At 41.8% G+C, this 20,094-nt stretch overlaps 1 protein-coding gene across 1 annotated transcript in view; it reads left to right on the forward strand.

Annotated features, from left to right (window-relative positions):
- Positions 1-17,050, forward strand: part of GAD2 (glutamate decarboxylase 2) — a 77,016-nt gene extending 59,966 nt beyond the window's left edge. Inside the window, exons 13-16 of the mRNA XM_032396680.1 lie at positions 74-223; positions 7,005-7,112; positions 7,458-7,547; positions 16,271-17,050. Of these exons, the coding sequence (XP_032252571.1) occupies positions 74-223; positions 7,005-7,112; positions 7,458-7,547; positions 16,271-16,444 (522 nt within the window). The 3' untranslated portion in view covers positions 16,445-17,050. The remainder of the gene's footprint in view (positions 1-73; positions 224-7,004; positions 7,113-7,457; positions 7,548-16,270) is intronic.
- The last annotated feature ends 3,044 nt before the right edge of the window (positions 17,051-20,094 follow it).

Below are 20,094 nucleotides of genomic sequence, written 5' to 3' on the forward strand. Positions count from 1 at the left end.
TTACCACAGTGTAAATCTAACAGAGTACTTGATCAAGTCAGTAGAGTTTCCTAAGTTTTCTCTTCTCTTCTAGGGATTGATGCAGAGTTGTAACCAGATGCATGCTTCCTACCTCTTCCAGCAAGATAAACACTACGACCTGTCCTACGACACTGGGGACAAGGCCTTACAGTGCGGACGCCACGTTGATGTTTTCAAATTATGGCTAATGTGGAGGGCAAAGGTGAGCTTGTGTAGATAGGCCGAATGTCAACTAAAGACAGAAACTTTATTTGGTGACCCTTATTATGAGGTTAAAAATGGATTTCCAAATCGAAAATTACCCGGGATTAAGTTTCTTTAATCCCGTGTCTAGATATCTGCCTTCTGCATGGGCAAGGACAGGAGCCAAATTGCTTCTAATGCTCACCCATCTAGAAAACAAACCCAGATTGCATTCTACAGCAGAACATCTGGATTCTTAAGAGGCGTTTCGTTGTTGTTGTTGTTGTCTCTCAACTCTTGGTTTTTACCCAGTGATTGATCCCTCGGGGAAGTTGAAGCCCTCCTTTTGTTTGGAGGACAAAACCCACCACGATAGCTTCCTTTTCACATTTCAAGGGATATCGTCTAGTTATAAAGCTTTAAAAAAAAAAAAAACCAAACCCTGGAACTACCCAGTGACTTCGTTTTGTAAGCTTTCTCTGTTTACCCCAGAATTTAACTACCCTTGATCACTCCACTCAGAAACAGAAACTCTGTAACGGTGCACAGTTTGGGCTTGACTCATTGCCGCCTTCAAAGAGGATACCTGTGTGCTGAAATGTAAGCAGGCTGGAAACGTCAAAGATTTTCTTTCTCATTTGGATGAGATTCCTAATTTCAATGTTACAAATCAGTGACTTCCCACCTGGTTTCATTTACCTCCCACAGGAGGCAATGGCCAGAGCCAGCTGGACCTGCCAGAGACACCCAACTGCTAGAAAACCCAACCGCTCAAAGAGTCCACAAGGGAAACTTGATGAAGGAAACAAGAAAGGGCGAGGTTAGGGGGAGGCTGGCACGCCCCGAGGTCCTCCATGTTTGAGGGAGGGGCTGGATTGGGCTGGATGCTTTCTCAGTAGCCCACACAAATAGGGGGGCCTTCCCATCCCAGGGGACACACAGATAACTTGGTCAGCACGCGTGCAACCTGCCAGGGTGAGATCACAGATTGTGCCTGTGTAAGGAACCATGTCTACAGCAGAAAGTTCCCTATGCCGTGGTTTTGGGTTTTTTTTAATTTAATTTTATTTTATTTTATTATGTTAGTCACCATACAGTACATCATTAGGGTTTTTTTTAGCATTTTTAAAAGATTTTATTTATTCATTTGAGACACAGAGATACAGAGAGAGACAGAGAGTGTGAGCAGGGGGAGAGGCAGAAGGAGAGGGAGAAGCAGGCTCCCACTGAGCAGGGAGCCCGATGCGGTGCTTGATCCCAGGACCCTGGGATCATGACCTGAGCCGAAGGCAGACGCTTAATCATCTGAGCTACCCAGGTGCCCCACATCATTAGTTTTTGATGTAGTGTTCCATGATTCATTGCTTGCGTATAACACCCAGTGCTCCATGCAATATGTGCCCTCCTTAATACCCATCACCAGGCTCATCCATCCCCCCACCCCCCTCCCTTCTGTAACCCTCAGTTTGTTTCTTGGAGTCCATAATCTCTCATGGTTCATCTCCCCCTCGGACTTCCCCCCCTTCATTTTTCCCTTCCTTCTCCTAATGTCCTCCATAAGACTTTTCAAAGTCAACTAAATGCCTGAGCAGGAGAGAGGCAGATAGCTAACAAGAAACAGAGGGGGTTTGGGTGTGAAATAATGCAGTCAGCAACTATCTAATGGAAGCCTCTAAAAATCTATTCAGGAAGGGGCGCCTGGGTGGCTCAGTCATTAAGCGTCTGCCTTCGGCTCAGGTCATGATCCCAGGGTTCTGGGATCGAGCCCCACTTTGGGCTCCCTGCTCCGCGGGAAGCCTGCTTCTCCCTTTCCCACTCCCCCTGCTTGTGTTCCTTCTCTCGCTGTGTCTCTCTCTGTCAAATAAATAAATAAAATCTTTAAAAAAAAAAAAAAAAGATCTATTCAGGAAAAAGGCAGTTTATTTTTTTTTTTTTTTTGACTTTATTTATTTATTTATTTGAGAGAGACAGAGTGAGAGGGAGAAGCAGGCTTCCTGAGGAGCAGGGAGCCCGATGCGGGGCTCGATCCCAGGACCCTGAGATCATGACCTGAGCCGAAGTCAGACACTTAACTGAGGACACTTAACGAGTGAGCCACCCAGGCGCCCCGCTGAATCTCCTCTAAGTGGTACTAAGTATGGAGCGGCTGCCTGGAGTTATTGCCCTAGTAAAAGTGGTGGGATGAGCAGGGGCCCCCTCCTCTCTCAAAAGAGCTTGCACAAGGACACTTACTGGGTCCCCACCACCCAAGATAAGACTCATTCTTTGGAATGAGTCTCATTTGGCAAAAATAAATAAATCAAGAGCAGGAGTTATTGGCGTCCTCTCAAACTGTTTGAAAATGAGTAGGTTTTTCATTTCATTGATTGGTGGGAATCAAAATTGAACATGAACATCAGCTAGGCAGTGGAGGAAAACTTGATCTCTAAATATTGCTCAGGATCATCCTTTTTGTCCCCTTTTCCTGCGGTGTTTCTATTACGATGACGATCATTAGCTATATTTACACAAAAGTGTTCCTCTCATGCTTCATCAGTTCCTGCAGCTCCTTTTCCATCTGAAGCCCCCTCGCCAGCATGGGGCAATGGTTGGCTGTAAGAGAAATAACTTGCAGGCCATCAGGTGTGAATGAAACAACAAGAACAACTGAAGCCTGAAATAAGGGCCGAGGAGCTAGACTCTAACGCGCTGAAGTAAAGGCATCAAAAGAGGGAAGAAAAAAAAGAAAAAAAAAAACAAAGAAACAATCCCAGCAGCCGCATAATTTATCCGTAAATTAGGGATGCATATTCCTTTAATTCCTCATGCCAAACTTAAGTATCTAGACACATAAATGGCAAAAAACTTCCATTTGCTTTTTGACTTAAAGCTGCGTGTTTTGCAAAATGAAGTGGTAATAACGATCAAAGCCCTAAGCTCAGTCCTACAGTCCAGAGGAGTGGGGAGGGTAGTCACCCTCTTGTGAGAGCTCTCTAGTGATGCCAGCCAGGGAAGAAGTCAGCCTGCCCTCAGAAGAACCGAGAAAGAGCAGGCTATGACATTCCATCTCCTATCCCCTCGGGCACGAGGAAAGGATCTGCAAAAACAATACTGAGGAGGAGGCAGCATTAATCAGTAAACCCTCTGTTATCGGATATGCCTGGAGACTGCAGCATTCAAGTGAATCCACATTTTCTCCTTCGCAATACAAACCACATGAAAATAAGCAACCTAACTATAAATATTCCTTAATCCGTTAATGACCGATGGAGCTAAATGCACTGACAGACAGCCCCCACATTAAGTCCAAGAGAACTTGATGAAAGCAACTATATGCAAAAAAAAAAAAAAAAATGAGCCTCTTGATGTGATGCTGGCAGGCTTTCCAGACAGTAATACCAGACGTAAGCCTGTCAGGAGCAAAGGCCCTATGCCTGCCCTCAGCTCTGTTCTTAGTGAGGAGATCTTTCATTTTGTCTGTATCTTATTAGAGAATGTTAAACAAGACTTGATGGTTATTTTCCAGATTTCCTCGGTGGGTAAAACTCGGAGTAGATAGAAAAAAACAAAAAGAGAGAAAGGAAGGAAGGAAGGAAAGAAGGAGGGAGGGAGGGAGGGAGGGGAGGAAGAAAGAGAAAGAGAAAGGAAGGAAGGAAGGAAGGGAGGAAGAAAGAGAGAGAGAAAGAGAAAGGAAGAAAGGAAGGAAGGAAAGGGAGGGAGGAAGAGTGGGGGAGGGAGGGAGAGGAAGGAGGGAGGAGAAAGGAAGGGGGGAAGGAAAGAAAGAGGGAGGAAGGAAGGGAGAGAGAGAGGGTGGGAGGGAGAGGGAGAGAGACAGAGAATGAATGAACCTTAATTTTAGGTCTGCAAGCATGGCTCAATATGTAACTACCTAGTTTTCATGGTAAATTTCTCTGTGTATGGTTATGCAAATTATGCAAATTAGCAGGTTTCCTTATAGTTTTCTGTGATTGGCCTCCCTCACTAAAAATGTAGATAACATGGGCACCTGGGTGGCTCAGTCGTTAAGCGTCTGCCTTCAGCTTAGGTCATGATCTCGGGGTCCTGGGATCGAGCCCCGCATCAGGCTCCCTGCTCAGCGGGAAGCCTGCTTCTCCCTCTCCCACTCCCCCTGCTTGTGTTCTCTCTCTCGCTGTGTCTCTCTCTGTCAAATAAATAATCTTTAAAAAAAAAAAAATGTAGGTAACAAAGGGACTGGCAAATGGCTGAGAAAAAAAAAATACCAGGAGAAAACCATTAAAGGGAAAGTGATACGAGGCACCCTTTGCTGAGTGACTGAATGAATGTTCACTTTCTCTCTAAAATATCAATTTATTTTAATAAGTAGCTAATGAGTATCTGTTATTGTGCCTGATGCTGGGTGGGATGAGGGGGCCACAATTTTCCAGACGAGGTAAGCTAAATGCACAGATAACCATCACATAAGACAGAAAATACCTGGTTGTAAAAGAAACACAGACGCACCTTGAGCAGTTAAAGGATGGAAAGCCCATTCCTAGTTTGAGAGCCAAAAATGATTTATTAAGAGGTCGCCTCGGCGACGGGTCTAGAACAGGATAGGTAGAATACGTAGGATTTCACCCGGCAGAGCTACGTTATTAACGCAATTAACCTGGTGCCGATAGAGATGGTTCCTCAGAACATACTTTGTAAAAACGCTGCCCCAGGGATTAAAAGACTTCCATCCACTCATCCATTCATTCCACAAATGTACATTGAGCACCTAATGTATGCCAGCCCTGCTGGTACAAGCGAGACAGTGGTGAACAAAAGAAACACCAACGTGTGCCCTTGTGGAGTGTGCATTTCAGCCATGTCAGCCTAAACCAATCCTAAGTGTGTGGGCAATGAGGGAGAAAATAAAACCATCTTTCTCCCGCAGCTCCCTCAGCGTAACTCAGACGCTGGGGTCCAGACTTTCATTTAGGCGTGCCGGTCAGAGCCCTCAGCTTCCTTCATAGCAACCCGGGTCATGGTGATGTCACGCCTGATCAAGTTTTCCAGGGTATTCCAGGTATCCTGTTATTCTCAGAGTAACAACTGTGTGGCATAGAACAACTACTCAGAAAGTAGTTGATGAATGAGTACATTTTGGAGAATCTCCTAAAAGCCTTCAAAACCTTGAAAATAAAATATGGATCTTATTCCCATAAATATCCAACATGAAGAGACAGGCTTCTAAGAGTACACTAGAGTTTCCTGTGTCATCCCCCCCCCCCATCCCTTGTACCTCTTTAGCTTACAACTAGGGATGGTCAGGTTACTCCTGATCATCTCAAGTAAAGTCCTAGACTAGCAAAGGCCAGAGGACTCCCCATCCAGTCTGTGATGATCACACTGCCTTTGCAATACAACCAAACTCCTTTTCAGAGCATTCATTTTACTTTACCATGTCCCTGTGTGGGAGGGAAATCACACAGACACCACCCTTCCCATGTGATCAGGGAGATTAGCCAAGGCCATGGGGCTGGACAGGGTCAGAGTCCTACTGGTCCCGGCCATATCCTGGATCAAGTAGGTGCCAGTTTAAAGCCAACTCTGGACCGGTCCAAAGGATCCAGTTTGGAGAACAATGAACTTCTCTCCCTCCTACTTAGGGGCCATCCCCAGTGTACCCAAACTGCCAGGTCAGTCCAAACCAACCCCAAATCCTTGACACCACAAAGTCATAGAGTGCATGGTGTAGGCTCTGGCCCGAGTGTTCAGGCATCAATCAGGGCCCTTCCTTGGGGTCATCAGGAACCAGTCAGACTCTTTGACCAATCAACTTAGGTGGCAGTCTCCATAGAAATGATTCCTGAGCCCATCAGATTTCTTTAAGGCTTCAGATGTTAAAGTCACTGGCTATGCTGCATTTCCCTTTTAGCTGAAATGATGAGACCATCAATAGGAGCACGGGCCCATCTTATGTCCATTAAAGCTGCTCCCTCCAGTTTCCATGTTGGATTAGTCACGGGTTGGCCTCTTCCAAGTGCTCCTGGATTAAGCGTTAGCTGTTTGTCTAAGCTTTCCATTAGCACTCCAGAAATGCTGAAGGAGTTAGGAGGAAAGCCATTTTGAAAAGTAATGCCCTGGAGTGTCCCGAGGTCCGTTAAACAGCTCCAGTCCACAGCTGTAGCGTTCTTTTTCACAAGTTCTTGGGCTTCCAGAGCTGGAAACTAAAAGACCTCCCTGATAATGTTTGCCCATTACCAACACATGAGTCATTTATCCCCAGAGGAGAAATCTAATGAGCTTTGCAGAATGACAGGCTAACAAAGCATCTGTGTGCCCCTTAAGATTCATACATTCATTTGTTCAACAAATCTTCATTGAGTACCTACCCTATTTGTTCTATAATGGGGTTACATTGGTGAACAAAAGTGGGATCTGGAAATGGTAAATTTTCATGATGGGCAGGGGCTAAGCTGGCCTGCTGGGGGCTCCCTGATGATGATGCTTCTCCACAGGAGAAGAACAGCCCAGCCTCCTGTCATTACTGACTTCCATAATTACCCCTCAGAGTGGCAGAGGCAAATTTTCCCCTCGAGTAATCAAAATAATTGCCTACTAGAGAATGGGGCCTCGGGAAGAAGAGGAATCCGCTGTAGGAAGCTGTGATGACATGAAAGGAGCTAAAACACCTGAGGGGGGAGCATCAAAGGAGAAATAATCACCAGAAAAGCCTCTGGAAGCACAGTCTTATGCAAGGAAAGTGTGGAGCAGCCCTGAGGTGGAAGTGGCAGAGAAAGCATCAGTCTCCAGAGAGATTAGCCCCACAGAGAGCCCACCCGCCTGATAAGCTTTCTTCTTCTCTTACTCAGGGCACCACTGGGTTTGAAGCACATATTGATAAGTGCTTGGAGCTGGCAGAGTATTTATACAATATCATAAAAAACCGAGAAGGATACGAAATGGTGTTTGACGGAAAGGTACGTATTCTGATCTCTACGATCCCAAAAAGTTTAGTCAGTTCCAGTTCTTACCAGTTCTTATCACTGATTTTTTTTTATGTCAATCATGTACTGTCCAGGTAAAGGGGAGCATTACAAAGGAGAAGCTGGGCTGATGGGGCCACTGTTCTGAGCTGGAGTAAAAAACGCAAACTGACAAAACAATAACTCTATATAATGTGGCGAAAGTCAGGCACTCCAAAAGTGATTATGGATTTAAAATAGGAATTCTATTCGGAAGCTGCAGAATAGGTTTGAAATGTCCTTGGAATTTTCTAAATGGCCACGACGGGCCGAGTGTGAATCTTACTTTCCTCCTTATAGCCTCAGCACACAAATGTCTGTTTCTGGTACGTGCCCCCGAGTCTGCGTATCCTGGAGGACAATGAAGAGAGAATGAGCCGCCTCTCAAAGGTAAGTGATACAGGCTTCTCTGGTCCAGACATCAGCGCGTCTAGTGGGCCTTGCACATGCATGGCGTCTCTCTAGAGAGGAGAAATCCAACCTTGACCTTGGTGCACTGGCCCACTCCCCTTCCTGGGCTCCTTCAGAACCAGGCCATTCAGACCTGGTATAGCCAGACTTTTGACTACTCTGTTTGCTTCTTTTTTCCTGAGAGCAAGTTTATGATATCTTAAAATAAGCAATCAGGTGACAGCTTTACTGTCATTCACAAATCATACATTATATGTTAAAAAAAAAGAAGAAGATAGCAAGAGGGGAAGAATGAAGGGGGGGAAATCGGAGGGGGAGACGAACCATGAGAGACGATGGACTCTGAGAAACAAACTGAGGGTTCTAGAGGGGAGGGGGGTGGGGGGATGGGTTAGCCTGGTGATGGGTATTAAAGAGGGCACGTACTGCATGGAGCACTGGGTGTTATGCACAAACAATGAATCATGGAACACTACATCAAAAACTAATGATGTAATGTGTGGTGATTAACATAACATAATAAAATAAAATTTAAAAAAATATATAAGGGCAAAAAAAAAAAAGAACCCTTGGTGAAGTTGGCTGACCTGCCCAGCAAAACTGTTAAAAACACAGAAGAGATTTCAGGCACCAGCAATGGTTAGAAATCAGAGCTGCTGCTGACCCTCTTGAGATGCCAAGGTCAAGGCTACCCTGTGGAGTCTTTAGAGCTATGGTGAACCCCAGAAGGGACCGGGGGCAAGGAACAATACTAATGGCCACTGTGTAGAGTGCATGTTGTGTCCCAGGCTCAACTGTGACCTAGCATTAGATCACTCAATTATCATAAGTGTTAGAAAGGACTGAAGAAGACAATTTAGGTGACACAAACAAACTTCATTTAACACTTCATGAAGCAGGCAGCCTTCATTCCCAGGGGTCCAGAGAACTGCAAAATGGGGTGGAATGCAAGAAGCTTTTATAGGATGAAGAATAAGGAACAGGAAGAGAAAGATAGAAAATGAATAAGGAGGGGCACCTGGGTGGCTCAGTCGGTTAAATGTCCAACTCTTGATTTTGGCTTAGGTCATGATTTCAGGGTCGTGAGATGGAGCCGCGCATCAGGCTCTGCGTTGGGCATGGAACAAGCTTGAGATTCTCTCTTTCCCTCTCCCTCTGCCCACCCTCCCTGTTTGTGTGCATGCATGCACGCGCTCATGCACCCTCTCTCTCTCTCTCTAAAAAAAAAAAAGGAAAAGAAAAAGAAAATGAGTAAGGAACAACAAAATAAGTATAGAGCCCAGGGTTGGCTTGGTGTTGGGGATTTCCTGACTGGATATTCCATGTTTCTGGTTAAACAGAGCATTTACAGGGTTATGAAAGTTAAGTGTCCATTTCCTGATGTGACATCTGGGCAGGAGCAGCCCCATCATGGGCCTAGAAATTTACTTCAGTCTAAGCAACCTAATCTGGGAAGCACTGCTGTCTCCCCATTTTGCTGAGGGGGAAACTGAAGCAGAGAGGAAAAAAAAAAAATCACTTTCCCAAAATCACTGACTCCAGAGCTGGAGGGCTTGAACTTCAGATTCTTCTGTGGCCAGTAAGATATCCTTTATCTTTTTTCGTCTCCTGCTCCCATCACTTACACATGGGTGAGATTCGGTTGATAATGTACCCCAAAGAGAATCTTGAAGGGAGGTAAATGTGGGGCCCCATCTCAGTGTTGAGGAATGGGAAACTAGGGATGATTGTGTGTATTTGGATCTCAGAGCCTGGGTTAGTTGGTTGGTTGGTTTTCCATTTACCACAAAGGAGGGAACTTCTTCCAGTTGCTGTCAGGAACAGGGGAGGCCCTCTCCCCCACTGCGAAGGAGCCTGGGCTGCCTCACTGACCTTTCAGAATATTTTATTTCCTTCTATGTCAAACAACAGGATTTTTTGTGGTTTAAAACCTCCAGGAAGGCTTATAAATATGAATACCTGCCAGTAGACAATCCAGGATCAAACCTTCATCAGGAAGAAACTGACACATAGTTGAGGAGTTTAAGTGAAGCCTCCTAATTAGAGTAGTGGTTTGCAATCCTGGCCACACATTAGAATCACCCTGAAGCTTTATAGAAAACACTGATAACCAGGTCTTAACCCTGAGAATTTAATCCAGTTGGTTTTGGATGGGCTTGGGAATGGTTCTAAAAGTTCTCCAGGTGATCCCAATGTGCAGCCCAGGCTCAGAGCCACTGACCTAGAGGAATGCATGGAAGAAAGCTTCTAGAATGGGAATCCATCAGTGCATGTGTCTGAGTAGGAGGGGTCATGGTCATGTTTGAAGTTTTAATGAAGTTGGCTCATTTGCTCATTCCAAGAAATCAAGCCCAAGAGATGGGAGGGAGGCAGGATGAGGGTCACATTGGAAAAGATGATAGGGAGGCAAAAAGGGGCCTGTTATCGTTTGAGAAGAAAGAATTCATATTTTTTCCTGATGTTTTATGGTGTGGCTTCTCCGTAGTATGTATCATCTTACCAATAACTAATTTTATTTAACAAGTTAGTTAGAAATTAGATGTTTCCATTCTCATTGGCTCTACCTCTTTAATGAATCCATTGATCAGACAGAATCCATGGGGTAATTTGACTGATTTCATTTGTTGAATCAATTCATTATTCCTGGGCTGAGGGATGGGGCAAGATGGGAAAACAGAACAGAAAGCGGTTTTTCCCATCACTTTCTGAGCAAAAATCAATTCTGAGGGGTGCCTGGGGGCTCCAGTTGTTAAGCGTCTGCCTTCGGCTCAGGTCATGATCCCAAGACCCTGGGTTTGAGCCCTGAATTGGGCTCCCTGCTCAGCGGGAAGCCTGCTTCTCCCTCTCCCACTCCCCCTGCTTGTATTCCTCCTTTCGCCATCTCTCTCTCTCTGTCAAATAAATAAATAAAATCTTTTTAAAAAATCAATTCTGAATTCCCCCCATTTCAATACAGCTCTCTTCAGATGCCTCAGGTTTTGGCAAATCACATAAACTGTGATGGGAATGGAGATTATTTCTTGGGGAGAGCCATGAGAATATTAGTCAACTATTTTTATACTGTTGGTAATTCAAATTTGAATTAGGTCTGGGGATTGCAAAATGAGTTCTCTTAATTTTTTCCTCTCCTGTGATTCCATTTTCCTGACTAGAAGATAGAGAATTCAGCAAGTCAGAGTTGGAATTCTGATTCAGTAGAACCACATAAAATATCAAGGTTAACTTTTGTTTATTTATGTCAATAATTTTTCAGAGTTTCAGAAAAGTTTCTTCTTAAATATAAATCCCTTAAAGTATAATGTCCAGGGACCAGTAAATCTTCACACGCTCAAACACACACGTGCACACAATCCCAGAGGGAAAACAGCAGAGGTAAAATAAAATAGATCATTTGCTCTATCCAGTATGGTATCAATAGTCACGTATGGCATTTAAATTTAAATCAATCAAAATTAAATTCAACTAGAAATTCACTTCTTCAGTTACACTGGCCACATTTCAAGGGCTCAACTTGTGATCAGTGGTTATTGTATCAGATAGTGGAGATATAACACATCTCTATCACTACATAAAATTCTCTTGTCAGTGCTGACATAGACCCAAAATGGGAGGAAATGTGGAGACTTCCATGTGGCATGTGGCAAACAAGAATTAAGTTAAATTCTGGACCCTCCAAGGAAGAATTACTCTTTGTGCCCTCTTGTCTTGGTACAAGGCTTAGCATACAGTAAGGCACTCAAAAACGTTTGCTGAGCTAAAGTGCCATTTACACATTCCAGAACAGGGAGCAGAAACGATATTTAGGAAACCTACTAGTGGATCATAGGCCTTTCTCCAGAGCTCACAGTGACATGGGGACAGATATCTAGGCAACAGGTGGTTATTATGAAACAAGCAGAGTCAACAACTTCATGAGGGAGGCTGAGAATCAGGTTGGAGTATTTCCTGCTGCCTGATCAGGACTGTGAATGTGCAGGTGGCCCATCATCACTGAGGCACAGTGGACACAGAAGGCCTGGGGCGCCACACGACCACAGGCAAATGCCTTAGACACAGGCAGGACAAGCAGGTGGAGTCCATGAGGACATTCATCAGACAAGAATCCTGGTTCTTCATCATCATCTTCATCTTGTGTTTTATTCCATTGTATTTGATCATTATCTGCATATCTCATCCTGACTTCTACCAGTCTATGATTGATGGACTTCCAAAAGGTCAACAGTGGATTGAAAAGTACATTGGTAAGGAAGTAGATTGGCCTCATATTTAAGGTGACACTCTTCCAAAGTCTACGTTGTTAAATGTAACACGGAATTTAATTGGTGAAATTTTAAAGTGTTAGGATTCCTATTTGTTGTTATTCTGCTTTTTCATTTTTCCAAAAATTTCACTCACGTTTCCAAGATTTTGAAACAAAAAGATTTTGTGATACATAATGAAAAAATACATTTCTGTGATTCCGTGATGCTTTAACCTGAGCTCTCTTGGGAGAAATAAATGTGGTTTCAAATTATGGGATAGTTCCCTGGTTATTGTTTTCTAAGGGATTGAAAAAGCTAATGACACAAGGGAGAAAATGACACCCTAAAACTTATAAGGCAGCACCAAGAGCTCCTGCTGAGGTCTTTAGTGAAATCTTCAACAGGCAGCCTCTCTTTCCTGACTCTCTTTATTCAACAAAACCAAGAATGAGATCAAAAGACAACATCTAGAAATAAGTGAAAATGCTATATATTCATCAGAAGAGTCAGAATCTTATTTTCCTTCTGAACTTGCAATTAGTGATTATGCAATGAAGTAGATGTTCCATGTTTCTGCTAATTTTAGTTCATCCACATTTTCTGAAAGCAGCCAAAAGTCATATGTATTTAGACAAAAGTCATATGATTTCTCCAACCCAGCTAGCTTCAGTAACTGCGAGGAATCGATCTGACTTTATACCAAAACCTGTTTGGGATGATGTCTGTTACCATTTAAATTTTTGACCTCTGATTTGATTTAACTTCTCTGAAAAGTTAGAGATGATTGTCTTTAATAATAAATACCATCTCTATGTGGTTTTGCTGGGATTGCCCATGAAAATGAAATCAGAGTTTAATTCACTGAGTAAAGCATTATCATTGTTTTTGTCAGTTCTAAAGAGCAAGCATGATTTATTACACAAATAAAAATTAAGGAATAGTTATGTGATTCTTCCTAAAATTCCACAGACACATGGATTTGGAATTACTTTTCTATTTTGGGATTTCTCTTCCCAGGAACACATTGATTTGCCATGTCTCACAGCACAAAGTGATAAATTTCATGTCCTTATGCTAGAATATTCTACTAGATCCACTTTCAGAACTTAACCCCAGAGTTGAGATATTCAAATTCTTTTTCATACTTATTCCCTGGGATGAGCCCGATGCTCTATGTACATCCTTAATCCTTCAGGGGAAAAAAAGAAACATTCCTCTTTATATTATCTTCCTGTGTAATAAAAAAGGGGCTGAAAGAGACTTAAGAACACGTTAACCTAGAATCAGAAAATCCCAGGGCTGGAATCATCAAGCACATTCATGTTTAGATGAGGCAATTAGGTTTAGGATGTGAGGTGAGGGTGACATGAAAGTGAAGATGAACTCTGTCCTTGGTTTTCTCTTTGGTAACTAATAAATAATTGGGCCTGATAGGAAATATGTCGATTTTACATATTGAGTACTTTGTTTTGGGTTTTTTTACATTCATTTGGCTTTCTTTTTTAAATTTTAAATTCCAGTATAGTTAGCGTACAGTGTTATATTAGTTTCAGGTGTACAATATAGTGATTCAATACTTGCATACATTCCCTGGTGCTCATCACAAGTGCCCTCCTTAATCCCCATCACCCATTTCTCCCATTCCCCCACCCCCCCTCTGGTAAACATCAGTTTGTTCTCTATAGTTAAGAATCTGTTTCTTGGTTTCTCTCTCTCTTTTTTTTCCCTTGATCAATTTAAAAAACAAAACCATTGTTTTGTTTTTTTAAATTCCACATATGAGTAAAATCATACGGTATTTGTCTTTCTCTGACTTATTTCTCTTAGCATAATACTCTCTAGCTCCATCCACGTTGTTGCAAATGGCAAGATTTCATTCTTTTTTATTCCCTTGTGTGTGTGGACACACACACACACACACACACACACACACACATATATATACACCACCTTTTCTTTATCCATTCATCAATCAAAGGACACTTGGGCTGTTTCCATAATTTGTCTATTATAAATAATGCTGCTATAAAAATAGCAGTGCATGTATCCCTTTGAATTAGTGTTTTTATATTTTGGGGGTAAATACCTACTAGTGCAATTACTGGATCATAAAGTAGTTCTACTGTTAACTTTTTGAGGACCTTCCATACTGTTTTCCACAGTGGTTGCACCAGTTTGCATTCCCAACAAGAGTGTAAGAGGGTCCGTTTCTCCACATCCTCATCAACACCTGTTGTTTCTTATATTTTTTATTTTAGCCACTCTGATGGGTGGGAGATGAAATCTCATTGCAGTTTTGATTTGCATGTCCCTGATGATGAGTGATGTTGAGCATCTTTTCATGTGTCTATTGGCCATCTGATGTCTTCTTTGGAGAAATGTCTTTTGCCCATTTTTTAATTGGATTTTTTGTTTTTGGGGTGTTGAATTTTATAAGTTATTTATAGGTTTTGGATACTAACACTTTATCAGATATGTCATTTTCACAATGAGTACTGTGAAGATGAAAATCTCATTGTAAACAAATGATTATTTAAGTGTTGATGTTCAAAAGTTGCATGTTCATAACAGCATTCCATCTGAATCAAACTGTTCTTCATTAAAATGAATCCAACTATGATGAAAGGTATAGTCCCCATTTTGAACTGAGTTACTTACTATGTATATCTAAATAAGTTTACTATGTATATCTAAATAAAGCTCCCTGACATCAACCATTCCTGGTTACATATTTGCAGCAAGGAACTTAAATGATCAGATGTTATATTTACAGACTCTAATGGTAAAATACATGAACAGATCATACATACGGTTAGACCTACGTTAAATGTGTTCCTCTTCCTAGATAGCTATCCCTATTATTCTACTCTTTATTTAATTTAGTAAGGACTTGGAGAGCCCTCAATGTGCACACACAGTTGTGCTTGTAAACAAAAGAAGTAAAAGACACTGTGCCCTTCAGAGCTTATAGTTTCAAAATTACAGAGATGAAATGTATTTTCTTATAAGTAATAGGACAATAGGAAAGTTTCTGTAGACAGGCTCTATGGGTAAGGATCATGTATTTACCACTTAAAAGGAAAAAGAAGCTACTGGACTAGAGGAGTCAAGAAAAGCTTCATCATGGTTGTAGGTCTGTGGTGGAGTCTTGGGGTCTGCATAGGGTATGTCTTGGAAGAGAAAGGGAACTTGGAGCCAGGACAACAAGTGTGACACAGGAAGACTGAGGACAAGTGTGAAGGGAGAAAAATATGTGTGGCCGAGTTGAAGATTAGTTTTAGCGAGCACTGGAAGATGAGTCCTCAGAGCTGGGGGACAAAATAGCTTTGTGCTGAGCTCGAGAGTTTGAACTTCATCTCATACACAGTCGTCAGAGAACTACTGACGCTGTAATCATTCTGGCATACCTGTGGTAAAATCTCACCTGAGAGCCACCTCTGTAATGTTAAGTGTTTGTGGGCTCTCCTTTTGGCCTCAGCTGATTTTCATCATGATTAAGGAATGCATTTCAAAAAATCTTATAAACTGAGATAATGCAAAAGGAGAATGAAAAGAAACTGGAAAGCTTTAGGGTCTCAAGAAAGAAAAGGGCTTTAAAGCCTCAAAAGTCTGCTTATTTTCAGACATCACTTGATATTGAGGCTTACCTCTTGGTAACCATTCTCTGAGCTATGTTCTATTTCCAGTGTTTTTATATCTACTGAGGGAAAAACAAAAAGCCCTCCCCCAAATGTTGTATTGCTAAACTATTTAGCCTTGGAACCAACACCGAATTCTTCCTTCTCCCAAAACCATAACTGCAAGTTGTTAAATAACAAAAACTCAACTGAGGTATATTTTAAAAATCTAATTGGCTTTAGGCAGCATCCCATCTAGGAAGTAGAGGGGAGCTCCAAGGGGCTATAGAAAAGGAGAGGTTTTTAAAGGCAGGACAAGGAAGTCACAAACAGAAAAGAGAATTATTTTGGGTGAGCTCACCTTTCTTTGGGGAAAAGGGTCTTATTAGGTGATTACCTCATGTTTCTTTGGGGGATGGGGAGGGGCCATGTGACTGAGTACCATTTTGATGCTGACCAGAAGATTCCTGACTGACCAGCTAAGACTATATTCTTGGAAGAAATTGAAAGTGCAATTAGGTTAGGTATGAAGCCCGGGGTTGGTGACGTGGCCTAGTGTGACTCCATTTGGGGTCTGCAGTTTTCTTTTTCACAAAGTCAAGGAAGAGGGAGCAAACAACTGAGAGCCTATCACTTATTATTCATCTTATCACCTTCAAGAATTTGGATGTATTAAACTGCTCTAGTGCTCTGATCCCAAAAAAACTTGGAGAAAATTTCTTTAAGGGAAACAAATATGAGTCTGGTTGTTTAATTAAAAACTAAAAATGCTACTTGATATTGGGTTCTTTTACTAGAGGAAGGGTCCCCAGGGGTCACCATGTGGCTCTGATCTCTCCCACAGGTGGCCCCAGTGATTAAAGCCAGAATGATGGAGTATGGGACCACAATGGTCAGCTACCAGCCCTTGGGAGACAAGGTCAATTTCTTCCGCATGGTCATCTCAAATCCCGCAGCAACTCACCAAGACATTGACTTCCTGATTGAAGAAATAGAACGCCTTGGACAAGATTTATAATAACATAGCTCACTAAGCTGTTTCAGTTCTCTAGGTAGACAATTAAGTTGTCACAAACTGTGTGAATGTATTTGTAGTTTGTTCCAAAGTAAATCTATTTCTATATTGTGATGTCAAAGTAGAGTACAGTTTAAAAATCCAAAAAACATTGCTCCTTTTAAAAATCCTTTCCTAAGTTTAGAATACCTCTCTAAAAATTAGTGACAAAAGGCTGTGTTCTAATCAATAATGAAAAGCTTAAAATTGTTATAAATACTTCCCTTACTTTTAATATAGTATGCAAATCAAGCTTTATTTTCACTTCAGAGTAGTACGATTGAATAGTGCCAAATTGCCCCTGAATCCTAAAAGGTTCTTTGGGGTGCAGTCCAAAGGAGAAAGTACATATAAAATGTATGTTGACAATAAAAACTCTTGCCTTTTTCATAGTATTAGAAAAAAAATTTCTAATTTACCTATAGCAACATTTCAAATGTATTTAAATACATATAATTTTACAAAAGGAAAATATATATATTAAAAAGAAATCCTATTTTGTAACATATAGATTTTTATTTTATATGGGTTATACAAACTGCAGGGTCAGATATAAAAATTAAGCCAGATTTTTTTTTTCTCTTTCTTTTAATGGAGGCACAATAAAACACTGAGCAAAGTTATTTTGAAACATAGGCCCACAAAATTCTTAAAAGGTATAATGCCTTCTTTCTATTCATGTGACGGTTTATCATATCTCTAAAGTTAGTATTACAAAACAAACACAAAAGAATATTGCAAGTTCTTTAAAATGACTGACCAGATCGACAATAAGATTCTCTTCCCTGCTGAGTTTTCCGCCCAGCTGACCCTGAGCAGACCCCCTCAGTAAGCAGGTAAGCCAAGCTTCATCTTAGACTAAAACTAGGGTAATTGTACTCTGCTTTCCAGTTCAGCTTGTTTTGAACAGAAGGTGGATGCTCGTTCTGGAAGCATCTTCCCAAAGAGTATTCTTTTATTAGGTCATTTGGATTAATTAGAGAAAATAAAAATAAAATCTAATCAGCCTGAGCAAAAAGGAATGAAGCACACTCCAGAAGGTGGTGATCCCAGAAAATTAAACTTGGCCTTGAGAGAAGAGATCTTTGTGTGAACAATGATGTCCTCCTGGGCACCATATTGTCACTGTCCAGGAAGGAGTCATTTACCTCCTGGGTAATTGCTTATTCCCATTCTTTCCCCTCTCCTACACACAAAAGTTCCCATCACTGGAATCCCAAATAATTAATTTCTATCCCATGGGTGGTTATTTTCCTCTCATGAAGTGAGCTCTTCACCTGAGATTTTGAGACAGCATCTTAAGACTTCTTTTATCTGCCTCTTGTCAAGATTGAAAGTGACCAGGGGCACCTGGGTGGCTCAGTCGTTAAGATTGAAAGTGACCAGAGTATGCAGAGATAGGAAGATCCTTAGAATTCAGGATAATATTTTAAAGAATTCTTCTTCCCCTGCAAACCTGATGGAGAAGCCTGAACTAACAAGAGCTCCCATAGATATTTGTGGGGCCACAGTTTGTCGGATTCCAAGTACTAGTATGATGACTACAGACTGATCTATGCAGATTGCAGATACAAACTTAGAACATTCATCCTTTCTATATGTATCTTAGAAAGACTACAGGTATACAAAAGAAGAAAGAAAGAAATGCCCTATAATATAACCATAAGATCCCACCATCTGAAATCTGCATGAGCTTGCCCCTACATTCTTTCTCCCACATTATATCCAAAAACATTGATACTTGAAATGAACATAGGTTTGGGTCCTTCCTGTCTAGGAAGCCAATGGGTTCCTATGATGATTAGGAGAAAACTTTTATCTGTACCCCAGAATTTCATGAAGGAATAAACCTCCCATTCTAGGCTATGTCTAATGGCCAAGCATCCCTTTCCCTTCTAGAAATGGGCCATTGAGACTAAGCACATAGCTGCCCATCTATCTTGAGACTCAGGCCAAAAGGTCCTACCTCAGAGGCAGAGACACTAACTGTCAAACCCACTGTCCTGCTTGGAGAAGACAGTGGAGCCCAGGGCCCTGACCTGGACAGACCCCTCTCAACTCCAGGATGCTTATACCTTGCAGTACGATCCTCTATCAGAAGCTGCTGCTTTTTAACTTGATGGTATGATGGAATTAAAAGGAGAAGCATTTGTGTCTGTGTATGAAATTCCAGCAAAATAATTTTTACAAATAGGTTGTTGCCCCCACTCCCTGCCCCTTCCAGATCCTTCCCCAAGTTGGCTGGGAGTCTTGCTCAATCAGTGAAATCCCTGCCAACCACAACCCAGGAAAGGGGGTAAATAAAAGCTTAATAGGTCCCAGTATTCTAATAAAATATTCTTTAAAGTAGGTCTGTAATCTACTTGGGAGAGAGGGAGGGAGGGAGGAAGGTGGTTTTTTTTTTTTTTAAAGATTTTTTATTTATTTATCTGAGAGAGAGAATGGGAGACAGAGAGCATGAAAGGGGGAGGATCAGAGGGAGAAGCAGACTCCCCGCTGAGCAGGGAGTCCGATGCGGGACTCGATCCCGGGACTCCAGGATCATGACCTGAGCCGAAGGCAGTTGCTTAACCAACTGAGCCACCCAGGCGCCCCAGGGAGGAAGGTGGTTTTGAACATTAGCTCAAATTCCCAGTGCCAAAGGCCTTTATGTGGGACCATCCTTTCCAAATTTTAGAAAAGTCTGGGGTTAGCTTAATCAGAATTGACATGGCCATTTTCATTAACTCAGCAATATTGTGTTTATTATTTTTAAATACTTGAAAAAAAAGTGTGGTATGTCTTTATCTGAGACACATAAATGGCATTGACTTCATGTACTGTCACAAGGCTGTGAAGAAAGCAAAGGAAATCAATTGTGTGTATACATTGTGTTGCTTTCGTTACATTGATAGTACTCTCTCGTCACCTCAGATTGGGGTTGTGCACTTTAGCTCTGAACTGTACAGTGTTGCAAATCAACATATGTTGCTGTAAAAGCTTGTACAATATATTATTGACATGTCTTTTTCTGTGTGGTAGCTGTATCAATATTACAAGAACAACATCCGCATCTGTTCCTGTGTGCTTTCTCTCTCCCTCTCTCTGCTAAACTGTACGCCCTCCACATCTGCTCTAATAGAGAACATGCCCTCAGCTAAGCTCTCTACTGAGAAATCTCCTTTGAGAACTGTGTGACTGCACAAAAATGCAAGGTGAATGCCGCTCATGTCCGAGAATAGAGGAGACCCGTATGGAGTGTCACAAACTGCCCAAATTGCAGATATTGTCCCCACTGGGGTTTGGAGTAGGAGCTATTCCTCAGAACGTGGACAAAGAAAGCACAGGTGTAAATATAGCAGCAGGACAGGGAATCAAGGACCCTCATGGTGGGTATCATCTTGCACGTGCTCTCCTGTTTTCAGATGCTACGTACAAACACTGTGTATTTATTAGTTTCGTGCTCCAAAATACTGTTCCCAACTGGTGTTTCTGAAAGACATCAACATCTCTCCAACATTATGCCGTTTACTAAAGACAGAAAAAAATAAAAAATATAATCACGTGGCAACATGTTCTTCTTACCAAATATAAACTTGTGTAGGATCAAAGTATTTTATCTGTGTTGTCTCTCT

The sequence above is a fragment of the Phoca vitulina genome, unplaced genomic scaffold, assembly GCF_004348235.1.
Source record: "Phoca vitulina isolate PV1807 unplaced genomic scaffold, GSC_HSeal_1.0 scaffold93, whole genome shotgun sequence".
Taxonomy (NCBI): Eukaryota; Metazoa; Chordata; class Mammalia; order Carnivora; family Phocidae; genus Phoca; species Phoca vitulina.